The 21,724-nt window shown below is 40.9% G+C and overlaps 1 protein-coding gene across 1 annotated transcript in view; it reads left to right on the top strand.

Annotated features, from left to right (window-relative positions):
• The first annotated feature begins 2,398 nt into the window (after nt 1–2,398).
• LOC121255618 (serine/threonine-protein kinase TOR-like) overlaps nt 2,399–21,724 on the top strand; it is an 83,344-nt gene continuing 64,018 nt past the window's right edge. The window contains 5 exon segments of the mRNA XM_041156015.1: nt 2,399–2,674; nt 3,518–3,856; nt 3,936–4,007; nt 16,374–16,546; nt 17,653–17,751. Of these exon segments, the coding sequence (XP_041011949.1) occupies nt 2,537–2,674; nt 3,518–3,856; nt 3,936–4,007; nt 16,374–16,546; nt 17,653–17,751 (821 nt within the window). The 5' untranslated portion in view covers nt 2,399–2,536.

Genomic DNA, 21,724 nt, shown 5'->3' with positions numbered 1-21,724 from the left:
TATTTTTAAACTAATTTAATTTTTCTATTCATTATTCTTATATTAAATATTTGATAAAAGAAAAAAAAATTAAAATTAAAAAATGTGTGGTGTGTGGAGGTTGTGTGAAAAGTGGGAGGTTGTGTAGATTTTTTCACTACACTATTGGTATTTATAAATTACATTATCAAACACCAAATTACAATAAATGAGTTACAAAATCAGCAACATAGTCTTCCCATCAATGATTTAATCTCACACCAAATAATAGTCTATTGTCAATTCCTGCAGCCAATAAATCAAAAAGCTCATTAGCTAGTTTTGCATATTATATTCAAATAGAATATTAAAAGAGAGTACAAAAAATAGTATAAAAATTGATGGTTTTATAGTCACGAGATCTGTCACTATTTTAAAAGCTTCAATTGGGTTAATTATGATTTTCCTTCTTAAAGGACAGAAAATGGCACATACAAGTTTCAAGAATTTTGTGCACAAGCTGGAATAGATTTGAAAAAGTAGAAGGCAAAAGCAGCAGGGTAACTACATTGGGAACAAAACCAAAATGAGAGTTTCATAATAAAAACGATATATTTTTAGAAGATGCAAGCATGGACTCGAATCAGCAGCATACAGATAAGTATAAAAATTAAACATAACCAAAACATAAATGATAAAAAAAAATGAAAAAGACAGAATTCTTGGACAAAAATCGTTGAACCCTTGAATCTATACATAACTCATAAGTATCGTAAACAAAATGTGGCAACACAAAACAAAACAGACCCAAATAAATAAAAAAACCCAAGTTTAAAAACAAAGAGAGCAGATCTAGCAACCATTTCAAAGCATACAAATATGATAAAATAGAAACGCCTAGTTGGAAATAGAAAAAGATACAAGAAAATCTTGAAATTCAGCCAATTAAGTCTATAATACCGTGAATAAAAAAACAAAAAGTCTATAACAATGGTGTACTTAGGCGATGTCTTTTATATCAATAAAACTTTACTTTTACTTATAAAAAAAAAAGTCTATAATAGCTGTCAAAAGAAACAAAATATTGAAGAAATAAGTTTTTCTTCCATTGTTCTCAAAACTTCTATCATTCTTTTTCTTCCAAATCACCAAACCAGATAGAAAGGCACAGTTCTAAAAGGTCCAAAACTAAATACTCTCTTCACTACCTTATTAATATGATCTATGCCATCACCAAAAATCCAAACTTTAAGCTTAAAAGCAACTTATAATCAAGTAAGATGAGAGGGTCTAGAGCAGTGCAAACATTAGCCTCAGGAAATGTATGCACTTTAACTAAACATCAAACTAACCTCCCTCTCTTTCCTTTCTATGCTTACCTTTTCAAAACTATTATATAAGACCCTTATGCAGTTTGGGCATAGAGAATGATAAGCAAGCACACAAAATCTATCTAAACAAATATTGAACGCCATCAATATCGTTTGTGTGTAGGTATAATTTTCTCCAGAAACGCCCAACCTACACTGAGAAATAAAAATAACAAGATACATATGTGCAATAGCGCAAGGATAAAAACTAACTGATTCAGTCATAGAGCAAGCAAAATAACATGCAATAATACGAGGGCAGGAAATGGGGAGTAACATTTCTTTGAGTGCAACTTTCTTTTGCTCCAACTCCTCGAAGGCGAGGGCGCGACGGGCTTCGAGGGCCTTGAGCTTCTGTTGTGCTTAAGGGAGAGCTTCTTGGCTTCCTTAGCCCTCTTCTTGTGGTGCTCCTTCACCTTCTTTACGATATTGTATTCAGCAGTACCATTTTGCTCTAGCTCTCTCTGACAAACAAAAATAAAACAATCTTTATGGATGATAGCGGTGCCATTTTACCATGTCTAAAAGGCTCAGATGGATGTCAATGAGAGATGGGTTTGAGAGCTTGATGGGTATGAGTGTGTTGGTGGACAAAGATGTGTATTGTGATCTTGGGTTCGCTAGTTTGGCTGAGGAAGAGATTATTCTCAAAGTTGAGCTTCTGCAAGCCATCGGTGAGAGAGTGTACTCGAATCAACTACTCCTCTCCATCAAATAACCATCGAGATCATCACGACGGCGGCTAGGGTTTCGTAGTTAGGGTTGAGAGTGAGAGAGAGAGAAGCGGGGGGTCGAGGTAATGGGTCAAAGGAATGAGATTTTTTTTTTTTTTTTTTGCCTTTTATACAAATCCGGTTATACTGGGTTATGACTACGGAACTCGCGTTTCATATCTGGATCCGGATTAGATATATCTGATCTTTATAATATGGGTTACAGCTCAATTTGATCCAAGTCGAAACCTATAATCAGAATTCAAATAACCGGATTTCGGACTGGACCGGAAAAAAACCTGGCTCGGAAGAGTAGTCCTGTAATTACACATCCTCACCACGCGTACTCAAAACGCCTATAACCGACCGAAAACACCACACTGCAGCTTTGTGTCCACTTCGATGCCTTGAAGACTCGAAGATCTGGGTGAAAGATACGGAGGGAGAGAGAGAAAGAGAGAGGACGCTCTAGGGTTTCTCAATCGTGGGAGCCACATGGCGTCCACGTCACAGTCCCTCCGCTACTCCGCCGGTGCTGCAGCTGCTGCGGCCGCTGCCTCCGGGGCTGGAGGCGGCAGCTTCGACTCGCTCAACCGAATTCTCGCCGACCTCTGCACGCGTGACAAGCCCAAAGTACCGAATTTTCTCTCGCTACTTTCCGATTGGTTACTGGGAAAGAATTGAATAAAAACAAATGATATTAAAGGACAATTATTAGAATTCTTTTCGTTTAATGGCTAGTCATACGATTCATGGTGATTAATTTTAAAGAGTTTTTGATGATCTTCGAAGGTTTTCTCTCATTTTCTTCTCTTTTACCGAGAAAACGAGGGAAAAGAAACTGTAGGTGGAATTCTGAGTCGCTTCTTTGGTGTAGTTTTGGAAGGACGGGCTAGAATCACTTGGTTGGAGGAAATTTCGAAAAAGAAGGGAAAGCGGAGGATTTTAATTTTGTTTTCTGTGGGTGACACCCTCAATTACCTCTTTTTTTTTTTTTTTTTTTTTTAAATTAACTCAATTAATTACCTTTTCGATGAAGAATATGAAAGTTTTCCCGAGGAAGGAAAAAGTATATAGATTTCTTTTGTTCAGCTTAGTTCGAGTCTATTAATAATTTTCTATTGGTTTTCTTTTTGGTTTGGGACTTCTGTTTTCGTGCACCATCTTCTTTCTGGAGTTGTGGTTTTCTTACTACACTTTTTTTCTCCTTTGCTCTTAATGTGTGGTTTTTCTTTTTAAAGGATGCTTACAAAAAGTGAGATTCTTAAATTTGACTTTTTGTCCTATGTAGATCGCTTTGGGATCTTGGCATTGCTTTATCTGAATAATTTTCCTCGAAGCTTAATAGAGCTAGTTTTTATTCTCCTGCATCCCCTTCTTCAGAACTGGTCATTCGTTTGTTTTAGCTTGTTGCTACCCTAGTACCACTTGGCATATTTGCTTTATCTTTGGGAAATTACCCCATGTTGTTTACAGGAGGGGGCTTCATTAGCTTTAAGGAAACATCTGGAAGAAGAAGCTCGTGACCTTGGTGGTGAAGCTTTTTCTCGTTTCATGGATCAGTTGTATGATCGAATATCTAGTCTTTTAGACAGTAATGACGTAGCTGAAAACTTGGGAGCTTTAAGAGCTATTGATGAGTTGATAGACGTGGCACTCGGGGAGAATGCCTCCAAGGTTTCAAAGTTCTCTAATTACATGCGGACAGTGTTTGAGGTGAAGCGGGATCCTGATGTTTTGGTGCTTGCTGGTAGAGTCCTGGGCCATCTAGCTAGGGCTGGTGGAGCAATGACTGCAGATGAAGTGGAACGCCAGGTTTATTGCATTTTCATCAGTACTTTGTAGTGTTGGTTGCTGGGGAACACTTACTGCCTGATATATTTTGTTCTCTTAGGTACAAATTGCTCTGGATTGGCTTCGTGGGGACAGAGTAGATTGCCGTTTTGCTGCTGTTTTAATCTTGAAAGTAAGTGTAACATATCTTTATGGGCTGAGTTTTCCTCCAAACTAGATTAGATGAATTTCCTCTTAACCCAATCTATTCAATTGTGGCGTGTCCTTTCAACATACGAAGTGAGCATTTCTCTCTCCGTACAGTTTCTCTAACATGAGTGAGCTTTCTGGCTATTTTTCCTCTGGAATCATCTAATTTTTCTGTGAGGTTGTTATTATTTTTGAGTTAAGATGGGTGCTGTAAAACACTTATTTGTAGAAAATAAGATGTTCATCTTATCTCTCGAGGGGGGCAACTGTTTTCGTATTACTAAAAGAGGTAGGAAGTTTTCTAAGGTGATGTCTTTCACCACTTTCTGTTCTCGCTGGTTGGCAAATACGATGGAGGAGTGCTATTTTGCAGAGGGAAGAAAGGAGTTCTACAGGACTTTTCGAGCTGGGTCCATGGCATTAGTTGCTCATCGGCATGTTAATTCTTTCGGGCTTTACCTGGAAGTAACTGAATACGATGGTCATGGACGTCGTGGAATGCTTGTGTTCCCGGCTGGGATGGAAGGACAGGGGTGGAAAAATTTGTCCATGGATATGAAGCTTATGCTGTCTTGTTCCTCTAAGGGCCAAGCAGTGGTTCAAGATGGAGGGAAGGGGAAAGAGGTGGGTGGGCAAGCCAGGTCCTATGCGGAGACAGTAGGTGGTGGTAGAGTAGGCAGTAGGATAGTAGTGCATGGCAATACATGTCGGAAGATAATTTATCATTTTGGAGAAAAGGACAAAGAGAAAGGGGGTGCAGGGGAGTGCTCTCGGGTTGACAATACCCCCTTACCAGAAGTAGTTGGAGCTGTCTTGTCAAGTCCCTGCACAGTTGAAAGGGAGGAAAATATGACTCTTCTTGATTTAAAATTGGAACTGAAAGACGTGAAGAGTGAACTTAGTAGTCTGAAGAAGGCTATTGAAGCTCTTGTAGGAAATGTGGACTTGGGCTTAGGAGTGGGATTGGGTCATCAGGGGGCTGGATTAAGGCTGAAAGCCAAGATGGGCCTGGGCTTGGGTCATTCACGCCAGGCCCAACCCAAGATGAGGTGGCACCTCAAGAGGGTTGGGCCTTCACCTGTGAAGGGCCCGAAAGCCATTGGGCCGTGTGGGCTGCTGGCCCAACAACGGCAACTGTTGCCGACAACCATCGATGGCTCGGCGCCGTCGTCCTCAGGGACAGCTTCCGGTGATATCTGCGGCAGAAACCTAGTGTCGGAAGTAGATTTGCGTAAAGAGAAGGGTGCACATCTGATGGGGAAATTACCAGAAGCTTCTTCGACTTGTGGGGTGGCATAGAAGGGTGTGATGGACCCCTCTGGGTTGACTCCACCCATCACGATAGTAATAATGATGTCACCAGCGTCTGTGGAAACGTCTTTCTCGCATGAAGCTACAGAGGAGAGAACTGGTATGTCATCGGGAGGATCACTGGTTCGTCGGGTGGCACAGAAGGGTGCGACGGACCCATTTGGGTTGCCTCCTGTCATCACGACGACGATAATGTTGTCGCCGGCATCTATGGAAGGTTCTATCCCTCGAGAGGCTATAGCGGAAAGGATGGGAGAGCTGTTGGGTGGGTCAAAACACTGTGAACAGTCACAGAACTTGCCGGCGGTAAGTTCTGGGCCACCCCTAGTGTCCTCAACTGCCCAGTTAGTGTGTTTTGACACCTGAATTTTCTCCAGCTGCCGTGAAACTCAGTTTGGAGGACCATCATAGTGGGGGAAGGCTGGGTAATTCAGAGGACAATGCAATGGAAGGTATTTTGGTGGTTTGTGACCCTCCAAATAGAGGGGAGATGATGATCGAAGGAAGGGTGAATACAGTGAGGGGCAAATGCCCTGTTGAGGGGATAGAACCCACTCCATTGAAATCGTTTTATCCTAGGGTTTCAGATTGGGTAATACAAACAGCTATGGAGATCAAACATCTTGTTGGGATTACATGTGTGGGGTTTGAAGATGAATTTTTGGCTTTACTCACATCTGTTGAAGCTGCAAATACACATACTAAAGCTGATCCCTCGCAAGCTTTGGACAAAAAGAGAGAGAGAGAACTTAAGAGGCTTATGTGGGATATGAATGATGATGGAGGGGAGCGTAGTTCGTGTCGGGGGCGTGGGAAGGGAAGGGCTACGATGGTTTTGTTATGAAACCAAAAATTATATCTTGGAACGTAAGGGGGCTGAACGAGCAGGCCAAACAACTCCAAGTCAGAAACTTACTTCGACAATGGCAGGGTGATATCATTTGCTTGCAAGAGACCAAACTTGAACTAATTTCAAGGCAAATAATTCGTAGTTTGTGGAGAGGGCATCGTGTTGGATGGTCGTATCTACCTTCCAAAGGTGCATTAGGTGGTGTTCTTATTATGTTTGATAAAAGAGTGGTGGAAAGAGTAGAGGAATGTGTGGGTGAATTCACTGTGGCGTGCTCATTTGTAAATGTAGAAGATGGGTACTGTTGGGCATTTGCAGGTGTATACGGTCCGAACAGTGACTCAGAAAGAAGCTTATTGTGGAAGAATTGGCCGGAATCCTTAGTTGGTGGGAATTACCAAGTTGTATAGGGGGAGACTTCAATGTATCTCGTTTCTCGAGTGAACGGTTAGGTACAACCCACATCACTCCCGCTATGAGGGGAATTCTCTAGTTTCATTTCAGAACAGGAGCTCATGGATATTCCACTAACGGGAGGCTTATATACTTGGTCCAACACTCGAGATATCCCTTTTTGGTTGAGAATCGATAGATTTTTGTTAACTTCAGATTGGGAATCACACTTTCCTGAAGTTATTCAAAGACGATTACCTAGAGTTTGTTCCGACCACTTCCCTATCCTTTTGGATTGTGGAGGCATCCAAGGAGGCAGAAGGTATTTCAAATTTGAAAATATGTGGCTTAAATCTGACGGTTTTGTAGACAGGGTCAGGCAATGGTGGTCTTCTTATGAATTTCAAGGATCTCCAAGCTACATTCTGGCAAGGAAACTAAAAGCACCGAAATATGACTTGAAGTTATGGAATGAACAAGTGTTTGGCAATATTATATTACAGCGACGTTCCCTTATGGAGGAGTTACAGGGCCTGGGAGGGGAGGAGGGGGCAAGAATTCTGAATGAAGCTGAAAAAGTTCGCAAGAGACAGTTAGTTACAGATTTTGAACGAGTATTACTAATGGAAGAGACCTCTTGGAGATAGAAATCTAGGGCTTTATGGCTTAAGGAGGGAGATAGATGCACAAAATTCTTTCACAGGGTGGCTAATTCGCGTCGGAGGATCAACGCTATAGATACTTTAATGGTTGATGGTGTAGTTTTTTCGGATTAGCCAAGTATTGAGGAGCACATGGGACAATATTATGAACATCTCCTAACCGAACAACAATCTTGGAGACCTTTGGTAGATGGGTTGACTTTCTCAACTTTAGGTCAACAGGGTGCAGAGTGGTTGGAGAGGCCCTTTGAAGATGACGAAGTATGCAAAGTTGTTTGTGGCATGGCTAGTGATAAGGCCCCTGGCCCTGATGGTTTTACCATGGGTTTCTTCCAAACCTGTTGGGAAGTGATCAAAGGTGATCTTATGCGGGTTTTTCAAGAGTTCTATTTTTATGCTAGTTTTGAAAGAAGTCTCAATGCCATCTTCTTAGCACTCATACCAAAAAAGGTGGGGTCAGTGGATGTTCGTGATTATCGTCCTATTAGCCTTGTCACTGGGATCTATAAGATTCTCTCCAAAGTGCTAGCAAACAGATTGAGTACGGTGATGGAGAAGTTAATCTCGAAGCCACAAAACGCATTTGTTAAAGGTAGACAAATCCTTGACTCGGTTCTAATTGCAAATGAGGTGTTGGACGGACGTCTCAAATCTCAGGAACCTGGGTTAATCTGCAAACTAGACATGGAAAAAGCCTATGATCATGTCAGCTGGAAATTTCTGCTCTATTTACTTGAAAGATGTGGTTTTGGAGAGAGATGGAGGAAATGGATAGAGTTTTGTATCTCAACAACTCGATTCTCTATCTTGGTGAACGGTTCTCCAGCGGGCTTCTTTAACTCCTCTCGTGGGTTGAGACAGGGAGACCCGCTATTGCCATTACTCTTCCTATTTGTCATGGGAGCCCTCAGTAAGATGATTGTAGGTCTTGTGGAAGGCGGCTCTCTCCATGGTTTCCCGGTGGGGAATGGTTCTCTTAATATTTCTCATTTGCTGTTTGCTGATGACACTCTTATATTCTGTGGAGCAAATCTTGGGCATATCCAATCTTTGAGGGCTCTACTTCTTTGTTTTGAAGTCGTTTCGGGTTTGAAAGTTAATTTGGCAAAGTCTGAGATGGTGCCAGTGGGTAATGTTCCTGATGTGGCAACTCTAGCCTCTCTTGGGGTGTAAGGTATCTTCTCTACCTCTTCAGTACCTTGGATTACCATTGAGTGCCTCCTTCAAATCAAAGCAGATTTGGGATCCAGTGGTTGAAAAGGTGGAGCGTAGGCTGGCATCTTGGAAGAAGTTGTATTTTATCGAAAGGTGGTAGGCTTACATTGATTAAAAGTATTCTCTCTAACCTACCCACCTATTTTTTGTCACTGTTCCCACTCCCAGCAAAGATTGCCAACCGTATTGAGAAGTTACAACGTGATTTCTTGTGGAGTGGTTTGGAGGATGAGTTCAAGTTCCATCTGGTCAATTGGAACACGGTATGCATTCCAGTTTTTGGGGGTGGTTTGGGTATTCATAATTTGATGAAATTCAATCAAGCTTTATTGGGTAAATGGCTGTGGCGGTACCAACAAGAACGGGGGGTTTTGTGGAAGTCTGTTATTGATGCACAGGTTGGGGAAGCATGGGGTGGTTGGTGCTCGAATGAGGTACGTGGTTCACATGGGGTAGGGTTGTGGAAAAACATTAGGAAGGGTTGGGAGATTTTTAGGAGACAGACACATACTGTTGTGGGCGATGGCTCTCGCTTAAGATTTTGGCATGATAAATGGTGTGGTGAAAGTTGTCTCAAAGACACATTCCCCGCTATTTTTGAGTTAGCACGAGTAAAGGATGTAGCGATAGCGGACCTTTTGGCTTTTTCTAATGGCTCCCCTCAATGGAATGTGGACTTCACTAGGGCAGCCCAAGATTGGGAATTGGAGGTTATTTCAGACTTCTATGTAGCTTTGTGTTCAGTACGTATGACGTAGGGTATGATGGATAGGATGTTTTGGAGCCCTTCCAAAAAAGGTAAATTTATGGTCTGATCATTTCACAGAGTTTTATCAGACCCGGGTAGGCTCTCATTCCCATGGAAGAGCATCTGGCAGACCAAAGCTTCTTCAAAAGTAGCTTTTTTTTGTTTGGACAGCAGCTTTGGATAAAATTATCACCACGAATAATCTCAGGAGACGTCGATTAATGGTATTAGACTGGTGTTATATGTGCAAGAAAGATGGCGAATCTGTTGATCATTTGTTTCTACATTGCGAGGTGGCTAGGACTCTTTGGGATGATTTTTATACAGGACTTGGTTTATCATGGGTTATGCCCGGCAGATTGTTGGGGCTATTGTTTGTAATGGACTTAATGTCTATGATTTTCTTCTTTCAATTGTAAATTATAGATAGATATTTCTCATGTATACTTTCTGTGTACTTGGGCTTTGCCTATTATTATGAATAAAACTTCTTGATTACTTATCAAAAAAAAAAAAAAAAAACATGCGAGAGAGACATTTTTTTAAACAGGATTAACGGTGTTAGTCCAACATTAAGGCCTCGTTTTTTTTGCAGATTAGATGAGTTGAGTTGAAAGTGAAAAGTTGAAAGTTGAAAAAAATATTGTTAGAATATATTTTTTTAATATTATTTTTGTTTTGAGATTTGAAAAGTTGAATTGTTTATTTTATTTTGTTTGAGAATTTGGAAAAATTGTAATAATTAGATGAGATGAGTTGAAAATAGTTGTGAAAACAGACGAGGCCTACTCCTCATTTAACATCTAAAAACCCATTTTTCGTACAATCTAACATTGTTAATCCTATTAAAAAGACATGCCTCTCACATGCTGAAAGTACACATGGACTTGGCTTTGGGGCGATGGAGTAGATTACTGCAGTAGTAATCTTGAAAGCAAGTGCGACATTTATTTTTGGACAAAGTTGTCCTATAATCTTCATGTGTAATTTCAACATGGGAGAGATGTTTTTTAAATAGCATTAACGATGTTTTTCCACTACTAACTCTTCCTTTAACTCTGAAAACTATTTTATCTTATAACCAAACATCATTAATAATATTAAAAAGGCATGTGCCTCTCACATGTTGAAAGTCCACATGGCAATTTAATAGATTGAGTCAATTTGGTAGAAATCTTTGGTCCTTTTTTTATTTTATTTTATTTATTTTATTTTATAATTTTTTAAGCTCAGTTTTGGGTAAGCATATGATATTAGATTAGGTGGATATTTGTTTTTATCCCTTTTATTGATAAAGGCATGAATTGAACTTTGATTCATGAGATTTTCTGTTACGATTATGTCATACTGTTTCTATTTAAGCATAAGAAGATCAGTTGATATTATCTCATGCAATATAACATGTTGCCATAGGTTTTCCTGTTCTAAAGTTATAAATTGCATAAAAAAGCACAAAAAATAGGTGTAACACTAATAAAATGATTTATGCAAGGAGAAACTAGTAAAAACAAAAACTAACATCTAAACCAACATATTGAAAATGAGAAAGTAACCACTACCTTGTAGGGCTGAAAATCGACCCATTGGGCGCGGTTTTTGGGCAAAACCGACGCCGATCGATGATTGAAAAATGGGGGAAGAACTGACCGTAACCGGTCGATGGGGAGGAGGTAAACCGGCCGTATTGACTCCAGCGGTTCTTTGGCAGTTCTCGTCTGAGTTCGGTTCCCCTGGCGGCGAGCTGCTTCTGAGAGAGAGAGAGAGAGAGAGGACTGAGAGGGGAGAGAGAGAGAGCTGCAGAGGCTGAAATTGAATCGAGAAGAAGGTTGGGGAAGAAGAAGACCCATCTCGAAACAATACCGTTCCAGTTTAAGTGGAATGGCGTTTGATGCATATTTCTTTTTGATACATTTTTAATAAAACAACGCCAATTGATATTGAACCAAACGACGTCGTTTTCATTATGTGTTGTTTACTTATAGGTGTAAAATGACGCTGTTCCACTTAAACTTAAGTGGAACGACGTCATTTTGATTAGGGTATGTTTAAAAAAAAATATTATAGTTTTATCCCTTCGGTCGGTTCAACGGTCCGGTCCAGCTTCAAACCGGGATTGAACAATTGAATGTCGATTCCTTCAATTTGCCACTACACACCGGCCGGTTCTCCACCAGTTCCTGACATGGTCAGTCGGTTCTCGTCGGTGGCGGTTGGTCCCGTCGGTTTTTGTTCAGCCCTACTATCTTGTAGCTGTCGTCCAACCATAGAATGACCTTAGGAACAAAAGCTTTAGTCCCATTAATGGTTATCTGAACCCCTCAAAAGCATGGACATTCCTCTCTCCTAAGAACCATCTTATATACATTTTTTTTTATAAGTAAACGGTAGTATTAATAAGGATATGCATGGCCCAAGTACACAAGAAGTTATACAAGAGATAAGACCTATTTAGTTGTTATAGAAGAAAGAAAATCATGTACATTTAGGCCATTAAAATCTATAGCTATGACCCAAAGAAATAAGGTGCGAAAAAATAAAGCATGAAGCTCCTCTAATGTCTGCTCCTTGTCTTTGAATGTCCGCTTGTTACGCTCTTGCCATATGCACCACATAATGTAGGTAGGGACCATCTTCCACACAACTTTGATTTGTGAAGCACCTCCCGACATCACCCAATTGGCCAATAACTCAACCACTGTGGCAGACATCACCCTATTTAACCCTATTTGACTGAACACTTCGCTCCACACGGCACTCGCTGTCTCAGAATGTAACAAGAGATGATCCACTGTCTCACCTATTTTCTTGCACATACAACACCAATTTGAGATAATTACCTGGCGCTTTCGTAGATTATTGGAAGTCAGAATCTTACCCAGGGCTGCTGTCCAAGAGAAGAAGGTTGCTTTGGGAGGCGCCTCATTCCTCCACAATCTTCTCCGTGGGAAATGAGTATTTGGTAGAAGTGTAAGGGACTTGTAGAAGGATCGAACCGAGAAAGTACCCTTACCTGCAGGTGTCCACCATAGTTTATCGTCCCGCAATCCATTCAACTTCATAGAATACACTAGGTTGAAGCTTCAAAACTGTCTATTTCCCAATCTTGGATTGCTCTACTAAAGGTGAAATTCCGTTGGACTTGGTCCTCTGAACGAACCAAGAGGTCCGCCACCGAAGTTTCTTGATCACATGCCACTCGGAAAACGGAAGGGAAAGAGTCCTTTAGAGCCTCCTCTCCACACCAAATATCCCTCCAAAATTTTATGAGTACCCTCCCCCACCATAAATTTAGTATGGCAAGTAAACACCCCCCACCCTCGTCGTATTTGCTTCCAATCCCCCACACTATAGGACCCATTTCCCTTTCTGGTACACCAACCCCCCCATAAAGAGTCCTTCAGACTTTTCTTGAACTTCCCAGCTAAGAATAACTTCTGGAACAAATTCATAATGTCCTCTTCACTACCTCCCAACATGTTTTGAAAAGAGCCCATCGAAAAGCCATATGGACCTGGTGCTTTATCTTTCACCATTCTTCTGACCGCATGATATACCTCATCTTCCTTCTTCCTCAAAAGATCTCTCCAACCAAGACGCTGACTGTGGCTCAATATAATCAAAATCGAGTCCATCTAATTTTGGTCTCAAACCCTCTTCTTCTGTAAATAAATGTTCAAAGAAACTCACCACATATTCCCGGATCACAGAAGCCTCCGTGCAGTCTCTACAATTGATTTTCAGCATCTCAATGATATTATTTCTCCTGTGAGAATTAGCCACTTTAAGGAAGAATTTTGTGCTCCGATCCCCTTCTTTCAACCAAAGTGCTCTTGACTTCTGTTGTCAAGAGATCTCCTCTAGCGATAAAACTCTTATCAACACTGAGGCTAGGTCTGCCTTACGTGAGACTTCCTCTGAGGTGAGGACTTTATCTTTTGTAATTCCTCCATCATGGTTTTCTTTTGCTCCCCTATGTCACCAAAAGTTTGAGAATTTCAAAGCTTTAAATCATTCTTTAAGGTCTCGTTTGTTTTCGCTATTCTCAATTGATCTCATCTAATCATTACAACATTTTCAAATTTTCACACAAAATAAAATAAACAATTCAACTTTTTCAAATCCCCAAAACGAAAATAATATTAAAAATATATATTCTAACAATATTTTATTCAATTTTTAACTTTAATCTCAACTCATCTCATATGTGAAAACAAACAAGGCCTAAAATTTTTAGTTTGCCTGTAAGAATATGAGAAGGGGTATCATGAAACTGATAAAATGACCACCCAAGCCTTACCCTGTCCATGAAGCCTTCGCTCTTAAGCCACATATTTTTGAACTTAAAGTAGCGACGATCTCCTAGAATATCGCCTCCATCTAACAATATGGGAAAGTGATCCGAGCAGAGGCGCGACAATCTCTTACATACCTTCAGATAATGACTTTCCCAATCTGGCGATATTAAGAATCTGTCCAGCCAAGGCCACACCTGACTATTAGACCAATTAAAGGGACCACCTGTTAATGGGAGATCCACCAGGTTCAAATAAAAAATATACTCTAAAAAATCTGTCATAGCTAGGCATAGACGACTGTCTCCAGATCTTTCACTAGGGAACCTTATTATGTTAAAATCACCACCTATGCATCAAGGGAGGTCCCACTAGCTATATATTCCGGCAAGTTTTTCCCACAAATGACTTTTGATGTTGTCAACATTCGGTCCATATATACCTGCAAAAGCCCATAAGAAATTATCCTTCACCATCTTAAAAGAACATGCCACTGTGTATTCCCCTATAAATTCCTCCATTTTCTCCACCACCCTTTTATCCTACATCACAAGAATACCACCCGATGCCCCATTCGAAGCCAGATGAACCCAATCTACATATGGGCAGCTCCACACTTCTTACTATTTTTCTGGTCACCAATTTCAACTTAGTTTCTTGTAAACAAACAATGTCCGCCTTCCATTCCCAAATCAAGTTTTTTATGCAAAGATGCTTATTACCCTCATTCAGCCCGCACACGTTTTAAGACACAATTTTCGGCTTCATAAAGAAACAACAATACCCTTCCCTTTGGACCTATCACAACTTGGGCTACCCTCATTCAAAGATCAATTAAGCCTCTGTTTCTTGGATTGAGAATGACCCACTTCAATGGCCGTCAGAAGGGCCATAAACTGCTCTTCATAGCCCACACACTCCATACCCACCACATGTTGGATGTCCTTTACCTTTTTGAGCACCCAGTTAAAGATCTCAAAGTCATTTGGTAGTAGACAATTCAGTGGGAATGGGTCCCTGTCACTAGCATCTCCCTCCCCCACAAACAGGTTACGTCCTTCCCATTCAACCACAAAATCCACGTTTATCTCCACGTTATCAGAGGGAAGGGTGTTGGGAACCACACAACTCACCACTAACCTCCGTGAGCCTCTACTGTAGGCCCACTATGCTATCCTCCACTAAATCCAAACTCCTCTCATCCCCACCTTTTGATAATTCCTCAAGTTGTTCGACAGAAGCAAGTGAAGCCTCCATCTGAGAAGATATGGTTTCCACGTTGAGGATCGGCACTTTCTGTTTGTAGAACTTCGGGAAAAAGATTGGCGTTGGCAGTATAGCATCTTTTTCCTCTACGTGCGACGGTAAAATCTGCTCCACCACCGTCACCGGCACTGTCTGGGCCACGGGCACAAGACCCACCACTGGACATGGTGTTTTCGATGCTTCCTTCGGCACGGTTGTGGAGTTACCGTTGGCCGTGGGCTGGTCTCCTTCCTTGCGAATTCTCCAACTAGAGGCTGGGACCTTAAGGATACAGACTGGGCCTTGTGATTGATGGGCTCATTGCGGCCCATAATTTTTGGCTTAAACCCCACCATCCCGCTATTACTTGAGTTCCCCCTAGATTGGAGCCTAATATTTGTGGGCTCACCCCCAACTACCTGAGGCCTAAGCCTATATTGTTTTGCATCCACCTCCAGGCCCTCGCCAGGCCCTTTACAAACCGAGCCCATCTCCTTATTAACCAGTCGATTTTGCTTTGCATATCTATCAGTTATGCCTTAGTTTTCAGCAAAAATTTTTCAATCTCCCCCTCTGCCACACCACCTACTTGTCTGCTACCGTCACCCTGCCACTGTACAGGCCGCACCTCTCTGTCAGAGCCAAGTCCCGTAGACACGCCTCTCTGTCTTAGCATGCTGTCATTCCCATTCCGAGACACATGGGTCTGCTCCACCATCAGTGCCTCCCTGAAGGAGTGGTGCTGTGACTGAATCGCGTCCACCTGCCACTTTGTGTTACCGTCGCTGTGGGTGTTTCTTTGGCCGGAGAAAAAGTCCCTCAGCGCCTCCCCCGTTCTATTCCAGCCACTATCCTCTTCCTCAGGAACGAAAATAAAATTCCTCCTCCCTCCACCACCATATTCCACCACCGCCATATAACGGCCTCGATTATTTGCACATCGTTGTGCTATAAAGCTACGGCTGCCTTCCCGGACTGTGGTGTAAAAATCCTTTTTTTCCTCCTTTGAACACGTTTTCATGGCCTTGGCCAGCCACTGCACCGATGAAGGACCCAGAACCACCTTAGCCACCATCCTCCAACTCTTCTCTGTAATAGCCAAACTGCCCCCCTCTTTAACGAGAGTAAAACATTTAGAACCTATGACCAACTCCTTAGAAAGACCCATTTTGTTCGCTCCCATAAAACTCCCATCACCTTCCATCTTGGTAACTTGTAAAGAAACAGAAAATAAAGGAGGAAAAGAAACAAAGTAGGGAATCAGCTCTGGCGAGAGGCGCCGGAGATGAGTTTACATGTGTGCATGAGAATAGAGGAGAAAAAGGGGAAAAATGTATGAAGAGAAAAAAGTTAAGTAAATTTGTTTTTGTACAAGTACTTTAGTGCATATACATAGAAATTGCCTTCCAAAATTCAGCCTTACTTGTTAAACAAACATTGATAGAATGTCCCTCTTTAAGTAAGCAAGCCAAGGATTTCTAGTTCATAGTTTTGCATTGCTTTTAGAAGGCTTGGGTTTCACTGAAAATGACCATTTGACTTGCCCATGTTTATTGCTATGATCATCATTGTTTAGATTTTAACTATAGTTTTCTTCTATTGAGATTATGATTCATATTTCTTTTCATTGTAGGAAATGGCTGAAAATGCTTCAACAGTGTTCAATGTTCATGTATCTGAATTTGTTGATGCTATCTGGGTTGCCCTAAGGGATCAAACATTGGCTGTTCGAGAGAGAGCTGTGGAGGCTTTACGGGCTTGCCTTAAAGTTATTGAAAAGCGTGAGACACGCTGGCGTGTGCAATGGTTAGTCCATAGTTTTTATAACATGTAAATTTGGAGTTTAATTTTTCTTCTTTTCTTTGGGGGTGGATTTTGAGTCCACTTTTGGGTGTCCGGGAACAACTCCTTGATCAATGAAGGATTGAATGTTGGAACCTCGTGAGGGTAATATGTACAAAGTCCTTATAGTGGAGGATTTTTTGTGGTCTATTTGATTTTTTTTTTTAATCATTGATGTTTGGACATACATACACACACCAAGTTGAACATCCCATGCCTTCTAATTGGTATCTGTAGAATAAATTCTCTGTCCCAGCCTTGTGACCTTTATGTGAACCTCAAGGCTTTTTTTATCATGATGAGGGGCTAATGCAATGAATACCAACAGCCCTTGGCATATATATGTTATTGTCATTATTATTGCTCTTGATAATAAAAAATTATTATTGCTCTCTCTCTCTCTCTCTCTCTCTCTGGGGCACACATCACACCATGCAAAAACAATTATTTTTACGACCATGCAAAAACAATTATTTTTACGTACAAATGGTATTTTTTATACATCTATAATATTTTCAATGCTTTCTTCATTTTTCTTTCTGTTCCCATGATATTTCTTAAATATTTCCAAAGAGTCCGTCTTTCGACTGACCCAAACAGTATATTCAAACAAAGTTTTGTTCCTTGCATTAAGCAAAACAACTCTTTAGAAAAATACAACATCGTCATAATTTTTAGATTAGAAAACAAGTGGGCAATTCCTTTGCGAAATTGTGCTTAATTACATATGTGGCAATTCTGCCAAGATGAAGGAAGACACCACATGAATCAAGTTTTTTGAGGAACATATATAGAGAGAATTGGATTTGGTCAAATAATGTGTAGTGGATGGACTTTGTTTTGATATTGCAAGAAGGGGATATTGTGATGGTTTACTTGACTTAAGTTGTCACTGCAACGTTGTTTCTTTTATTTATCTTCTCTTGGGTTGACTACAAAATTTCCACTATCTGATACATTTGCTTTCCTTCCGTTTCTCCCCCCTTTCTTTATTTTTTGATAGATAAAAGATTTCCCCCCTTCTGACGCCTATTTGGACATTTTGTTCTACTTTCTCATGTCGTCGACAGGTATTATCGGATGTTTGAGGCAACACAGAATGGATTGGTTAAAAATGCTCCTGTTCACAGTATACATGGTTCTTTACTTGCTGTTGGGGAGCTTTTGAGGTTGGTGCAGTTAGTTGAATTTGTATTTCTTGATGGCAGTATGATTTTCTAGCATTAATATTTTAGAACGTGGGGATGCACATTACCTATAGAAATAATAATTTGGAGATGCACATCAATGTTCTTGTTATTCTATTATTTTAATTTATTTAGTAATCCTTAATATCGTGCTTATGTAATTTAAATGGACTAATAAGTTGGATGCCTTGAAGCATGGATGTGTTTTGCATGTGTTTTATGTGAGCAACCGTCATAACGTTACATGTGAGTGTCATCTATTTAGTAGAGGTAATCATGGTGGCTAAATGGAAAACATCAGTTGTGTACGTGGGGTAGCTTATGTAGAAGGAGATCATATTATACGGTTTTGTTAGGCTCTTTAAAGCATTGGGTGTTGGAAGTGAGATCATATGTAACATGTTATCTTCCTATGGAAGCAACCCATTCCCTTGGAAAAGCATTTGGTGTATTAAAGCTCCTATGAGAGTGGCCTTCTTTGTTTGGAAAATCACTTGAGGGAAGATTCTCACTTGGGATGATTTAAGGAAAGGGAATATATGTGGAGGTGTCCAATGAGGGCATTGACATTTTAAGTTTGAAAATATGTGGCTGAAATCTGAAGGCTTCATGGACAGGGTCGGGAAATGGTGGTCTTCATATCAGATACACGGTACCCCTAGCTTCATCTTTGCAAGCAAGCTGAAAGCGCTAAAAAAAGACTTAGGCCTCGTTTGTTTTCAGGAAACATCTCATCTCATCTCACCTCATCATTACAACTTTTTCAAATTCCCACACAAAATAAAATAAACAATTCAACTTTTTCAAATCCCAAAACAAAAATAATATTAAAAAATATATTCTAATAATATTTTATTCAACTTTTTAACTTTAATCGCAACTTATCTCATCTCATCTCTGAAAACAAACGAGCCCTTAAAGTTTTGGAATACTCAATCTTTCGGTGACATAAGGGTACAAAAGAAAATCAAGGTGGAGGAGATTCAGGAGTTAGAGAGGATACAAGAGGTTCGGGTCCTCTCCCCGGAAGAGTTATCTAGGAAGACATAATTGGTCTCAGATTTAGAGAGGGTTATCCTATTAGAGGAGGTTTCATGGCTTCAAAAATCAAGAGCATTGTGGTTGACAGAAAGGGATCGAAGCACGATGTTCTTTCATAGAATTGCTAACTCTCACAGGAGAACCAATACCATTGAGATGCTGAAAATTGATGGTGTGGATTGTACGGAGGGTCAGGTGATTTGCGAGCATGTTGTTGATTTTTTTGAAACAGAACAAGAGGGATGGAGACCAATGCTTGATGGCCCTTGGGTTTGAGTCTATTAAGCTGCATGATGGCTCTTGGTTGGAGAGGCCTTTTGAGGAAGCGGAGGCTCATGATGTGGTGAGGAGAATTGTTAAAGACAAGGCACCAGGTTCTGATGACTTTTCTATGGGCTTCTTTCTAACATATTGGGAAGTAGTGAAGGAGGATCTAATGCAGGTGTTCCAGGAATTGTTCTTGGTTGGAAAATTTGAGAAAAGCCCGAATGCTACTTTTATTGCATTGATACCTAAGAAGGTCGGGGCATCGGAGGTAAAGGAGTTTCGGCCAATTAGCCTTGTGTACAGGGTATATAAGATAATCTCCAAGGTGCTTTCAAATTGCCTAGGAGTGATTTTGGGGAAGATTATTATAAAACCCCAAAATGCATTTGTAAGGTGTAGACTAATCTTAGATGCGGTTCTCATAGACAATAAATGTTTGGACAGTAGATTAAAAGCTGGCACTACAAGGATGCTTTGCAAGTTGGATATGGAGAAGGCCTACGACTACGTTAACTGGGACTTCTTACCGTACCTACTTGGGAGGTGTGGATTTGGGGAGAAATGGAGGTCGTGGATCAGATGATGTATATCAATGACAAAATTTTTAGTTTTGATCAATGGCAGTCCAGTTGGCTTTTTCAAAAATACCAGAGGTTTAAGGCAAGGGGACTCGTTGTCCCCATTTCTCTTTGTTTTTGTAATGGAGGTGCTTAGCAGAATGATCTCGACACTGGTTAATAATGGTTTTATGTTGGTTTCTCGATTGGTGACCCCAATAGGGGTGGGGTACTATTAATTATTCTCATTTGTTGTTCGCAAATAATACGTTAATCTTCTGAGGCAAACTAAAGCCAGGTTTGGGCATTGAAGGATCATATACTTTGTTTTGATGCAGCATCTGGTTTGAATGTGAATTTTGACAAATAAGAAATGGTGCTACTTGGATGGGCTAACAATATAAGGCAACTGGCTAGCACGCTAAGATGTAAGGTTGCTTCTCTTCCCATGAACTACCTTGGCCTTCCGTTGGGGGCTGCCTAGCTATTCCAATATGGGACACAATGATCGAGAAGATAGAAAGGAGATTGGTAGGCTGGAAGAGACTGTATCTGTTGAAAGGTGGTAGGATCATCTTAATTAAGAGTTCGGTGTCTAATTTGCCAACTTATTTATTGTCTCTATTCCCTATTCCAGCAAGTGTGGCACATCGGATTGAGAAATTTCAGCGTGATTTCTTGTGGAGTGGAGTGGGTGATGAATTCAAATTCCATTTAGTTGGTTGGGACAAGGTATGCTCTCTAATTTCCTCTGGTGGGTTGGGTATTAGAAATTTGAGAATTTTTAATCGGGCATTACTTGGAAAATGGTTGTGGAGATATAATCTGGAACTGGACGCCCTATGGAAGGCAGTGATTGAGTGCAAATGTGGAGGTTTGTTGTGGGGGGGTGTACTGGAGAGGTGAGTGGGGTTCATGGAGTGGGAGTTTGGAAGCATATTAGACGAGGATGGGGGATCTTTACTTGAAACACAAGATTCATTCTTGGTGAGGGCTCTAGGATTAAATTCTGGAGCGACTCATGATGTGGAAATGGTGCTTTAAAGGACATATTCACTTCTGTTTTCCAGGTTGTTTGTGAAAAAGAAGCCTCAGTTGTTGATCTCATGGTGATATTGGGGGAGCAAGGTCAATGGAACATCAATTTCAGTAGGGCAGCCCAAGATTGAGAAGTGGGCATCTTTGAGGACTTTTTTAGGCCCAAGATTGGTTGGGACAAGGTATTGTCTCCAATTTCCTCTGGTGGGTTGCGTATTAGAAATCTGAGAATTTTTAATCGAGCATTACTTGGAAAATGGTTGTGGAGATATAATATGGAACCGGATGCCCTATGGAAGGCAGTGATTGAGTGCAAATGTGGAGGTTTGTTGTCGGTGTTGGGGGGGGTGGTGTATTGGGGAGGTGAGTGGGGTTCATGGAGTGGGAGTCTGGAAGCATATTAGACGAGGATGGGGGATCTTTACTCGAAACACAAGATTCATTCTTGGTGAGGGCTCTAGGATTAAATTCTGGAGCGACTCGTGATGTGGAAATGGTGCTCTAAAGGACATATTCCCTTCTGTTTTCCAGGTTGTTTGTGAAAAAGAAGCCTCAGTTGTTGATCTCATGGTGATATTGGGGGAGTAAGGTCAATGGAACATCAATTTCAGTAGGGCGGCCCAAGATTGAGAAGTGGGCATCTTTGAGGACTTTTTTAGTCTATTATATTCCACAAAACCGAGCAACCAGTGAGCTGATATTTGGTGGTGGATACCCGCAGGTAAAGGTACATTCTCGGTTCTCTCTTTCTATAAGTTTCTTACACACTCGCCGAATAGACAGTTTCCATGGAGAAGGATTTGGTGACATAAGGCATCTCTCAAAGCGGCATTTTTCATGTGGACAGCTTCCTTGGGTAAGATCCTGACAACAAATAACTTGAGGAAACACAGGGTGATCATAGTGGATTGTTGCTGCATGTGTAAGAAGTCCTGTGAGACAGTGGATCATCTCTTACTACACTGTGAGACGTCTAGAGTAATGTGGAATGAAGTGTTCAGCAGATTAAACTTAGCTTGGGTCATGCCCTTTACGGTGGATGCCCTTTTGGC

This window comes from Juglans microcarpa x Juglans regia, chromosome 3D, assembly GCF_004785595.1.
Source record: "Juglans microcarpa x Juglans regia isolate MS1-56 chromosome 3D, Jm3101_v1.0, whole genome shotgun sequence".
NCBI classification, from domain to species: Eukaryota; Viridiplantae; Streptophyta; class Magnoliopsida; order Fagales; family Juglandaceae; genus Juglans; species Juglans microcarpa x Juglans regia.
The sequence above is the reverse complement of the archived record's forward strand: the minus strand, read 5'-3'. Positions and strand labels throughout refer to the sequence as shown.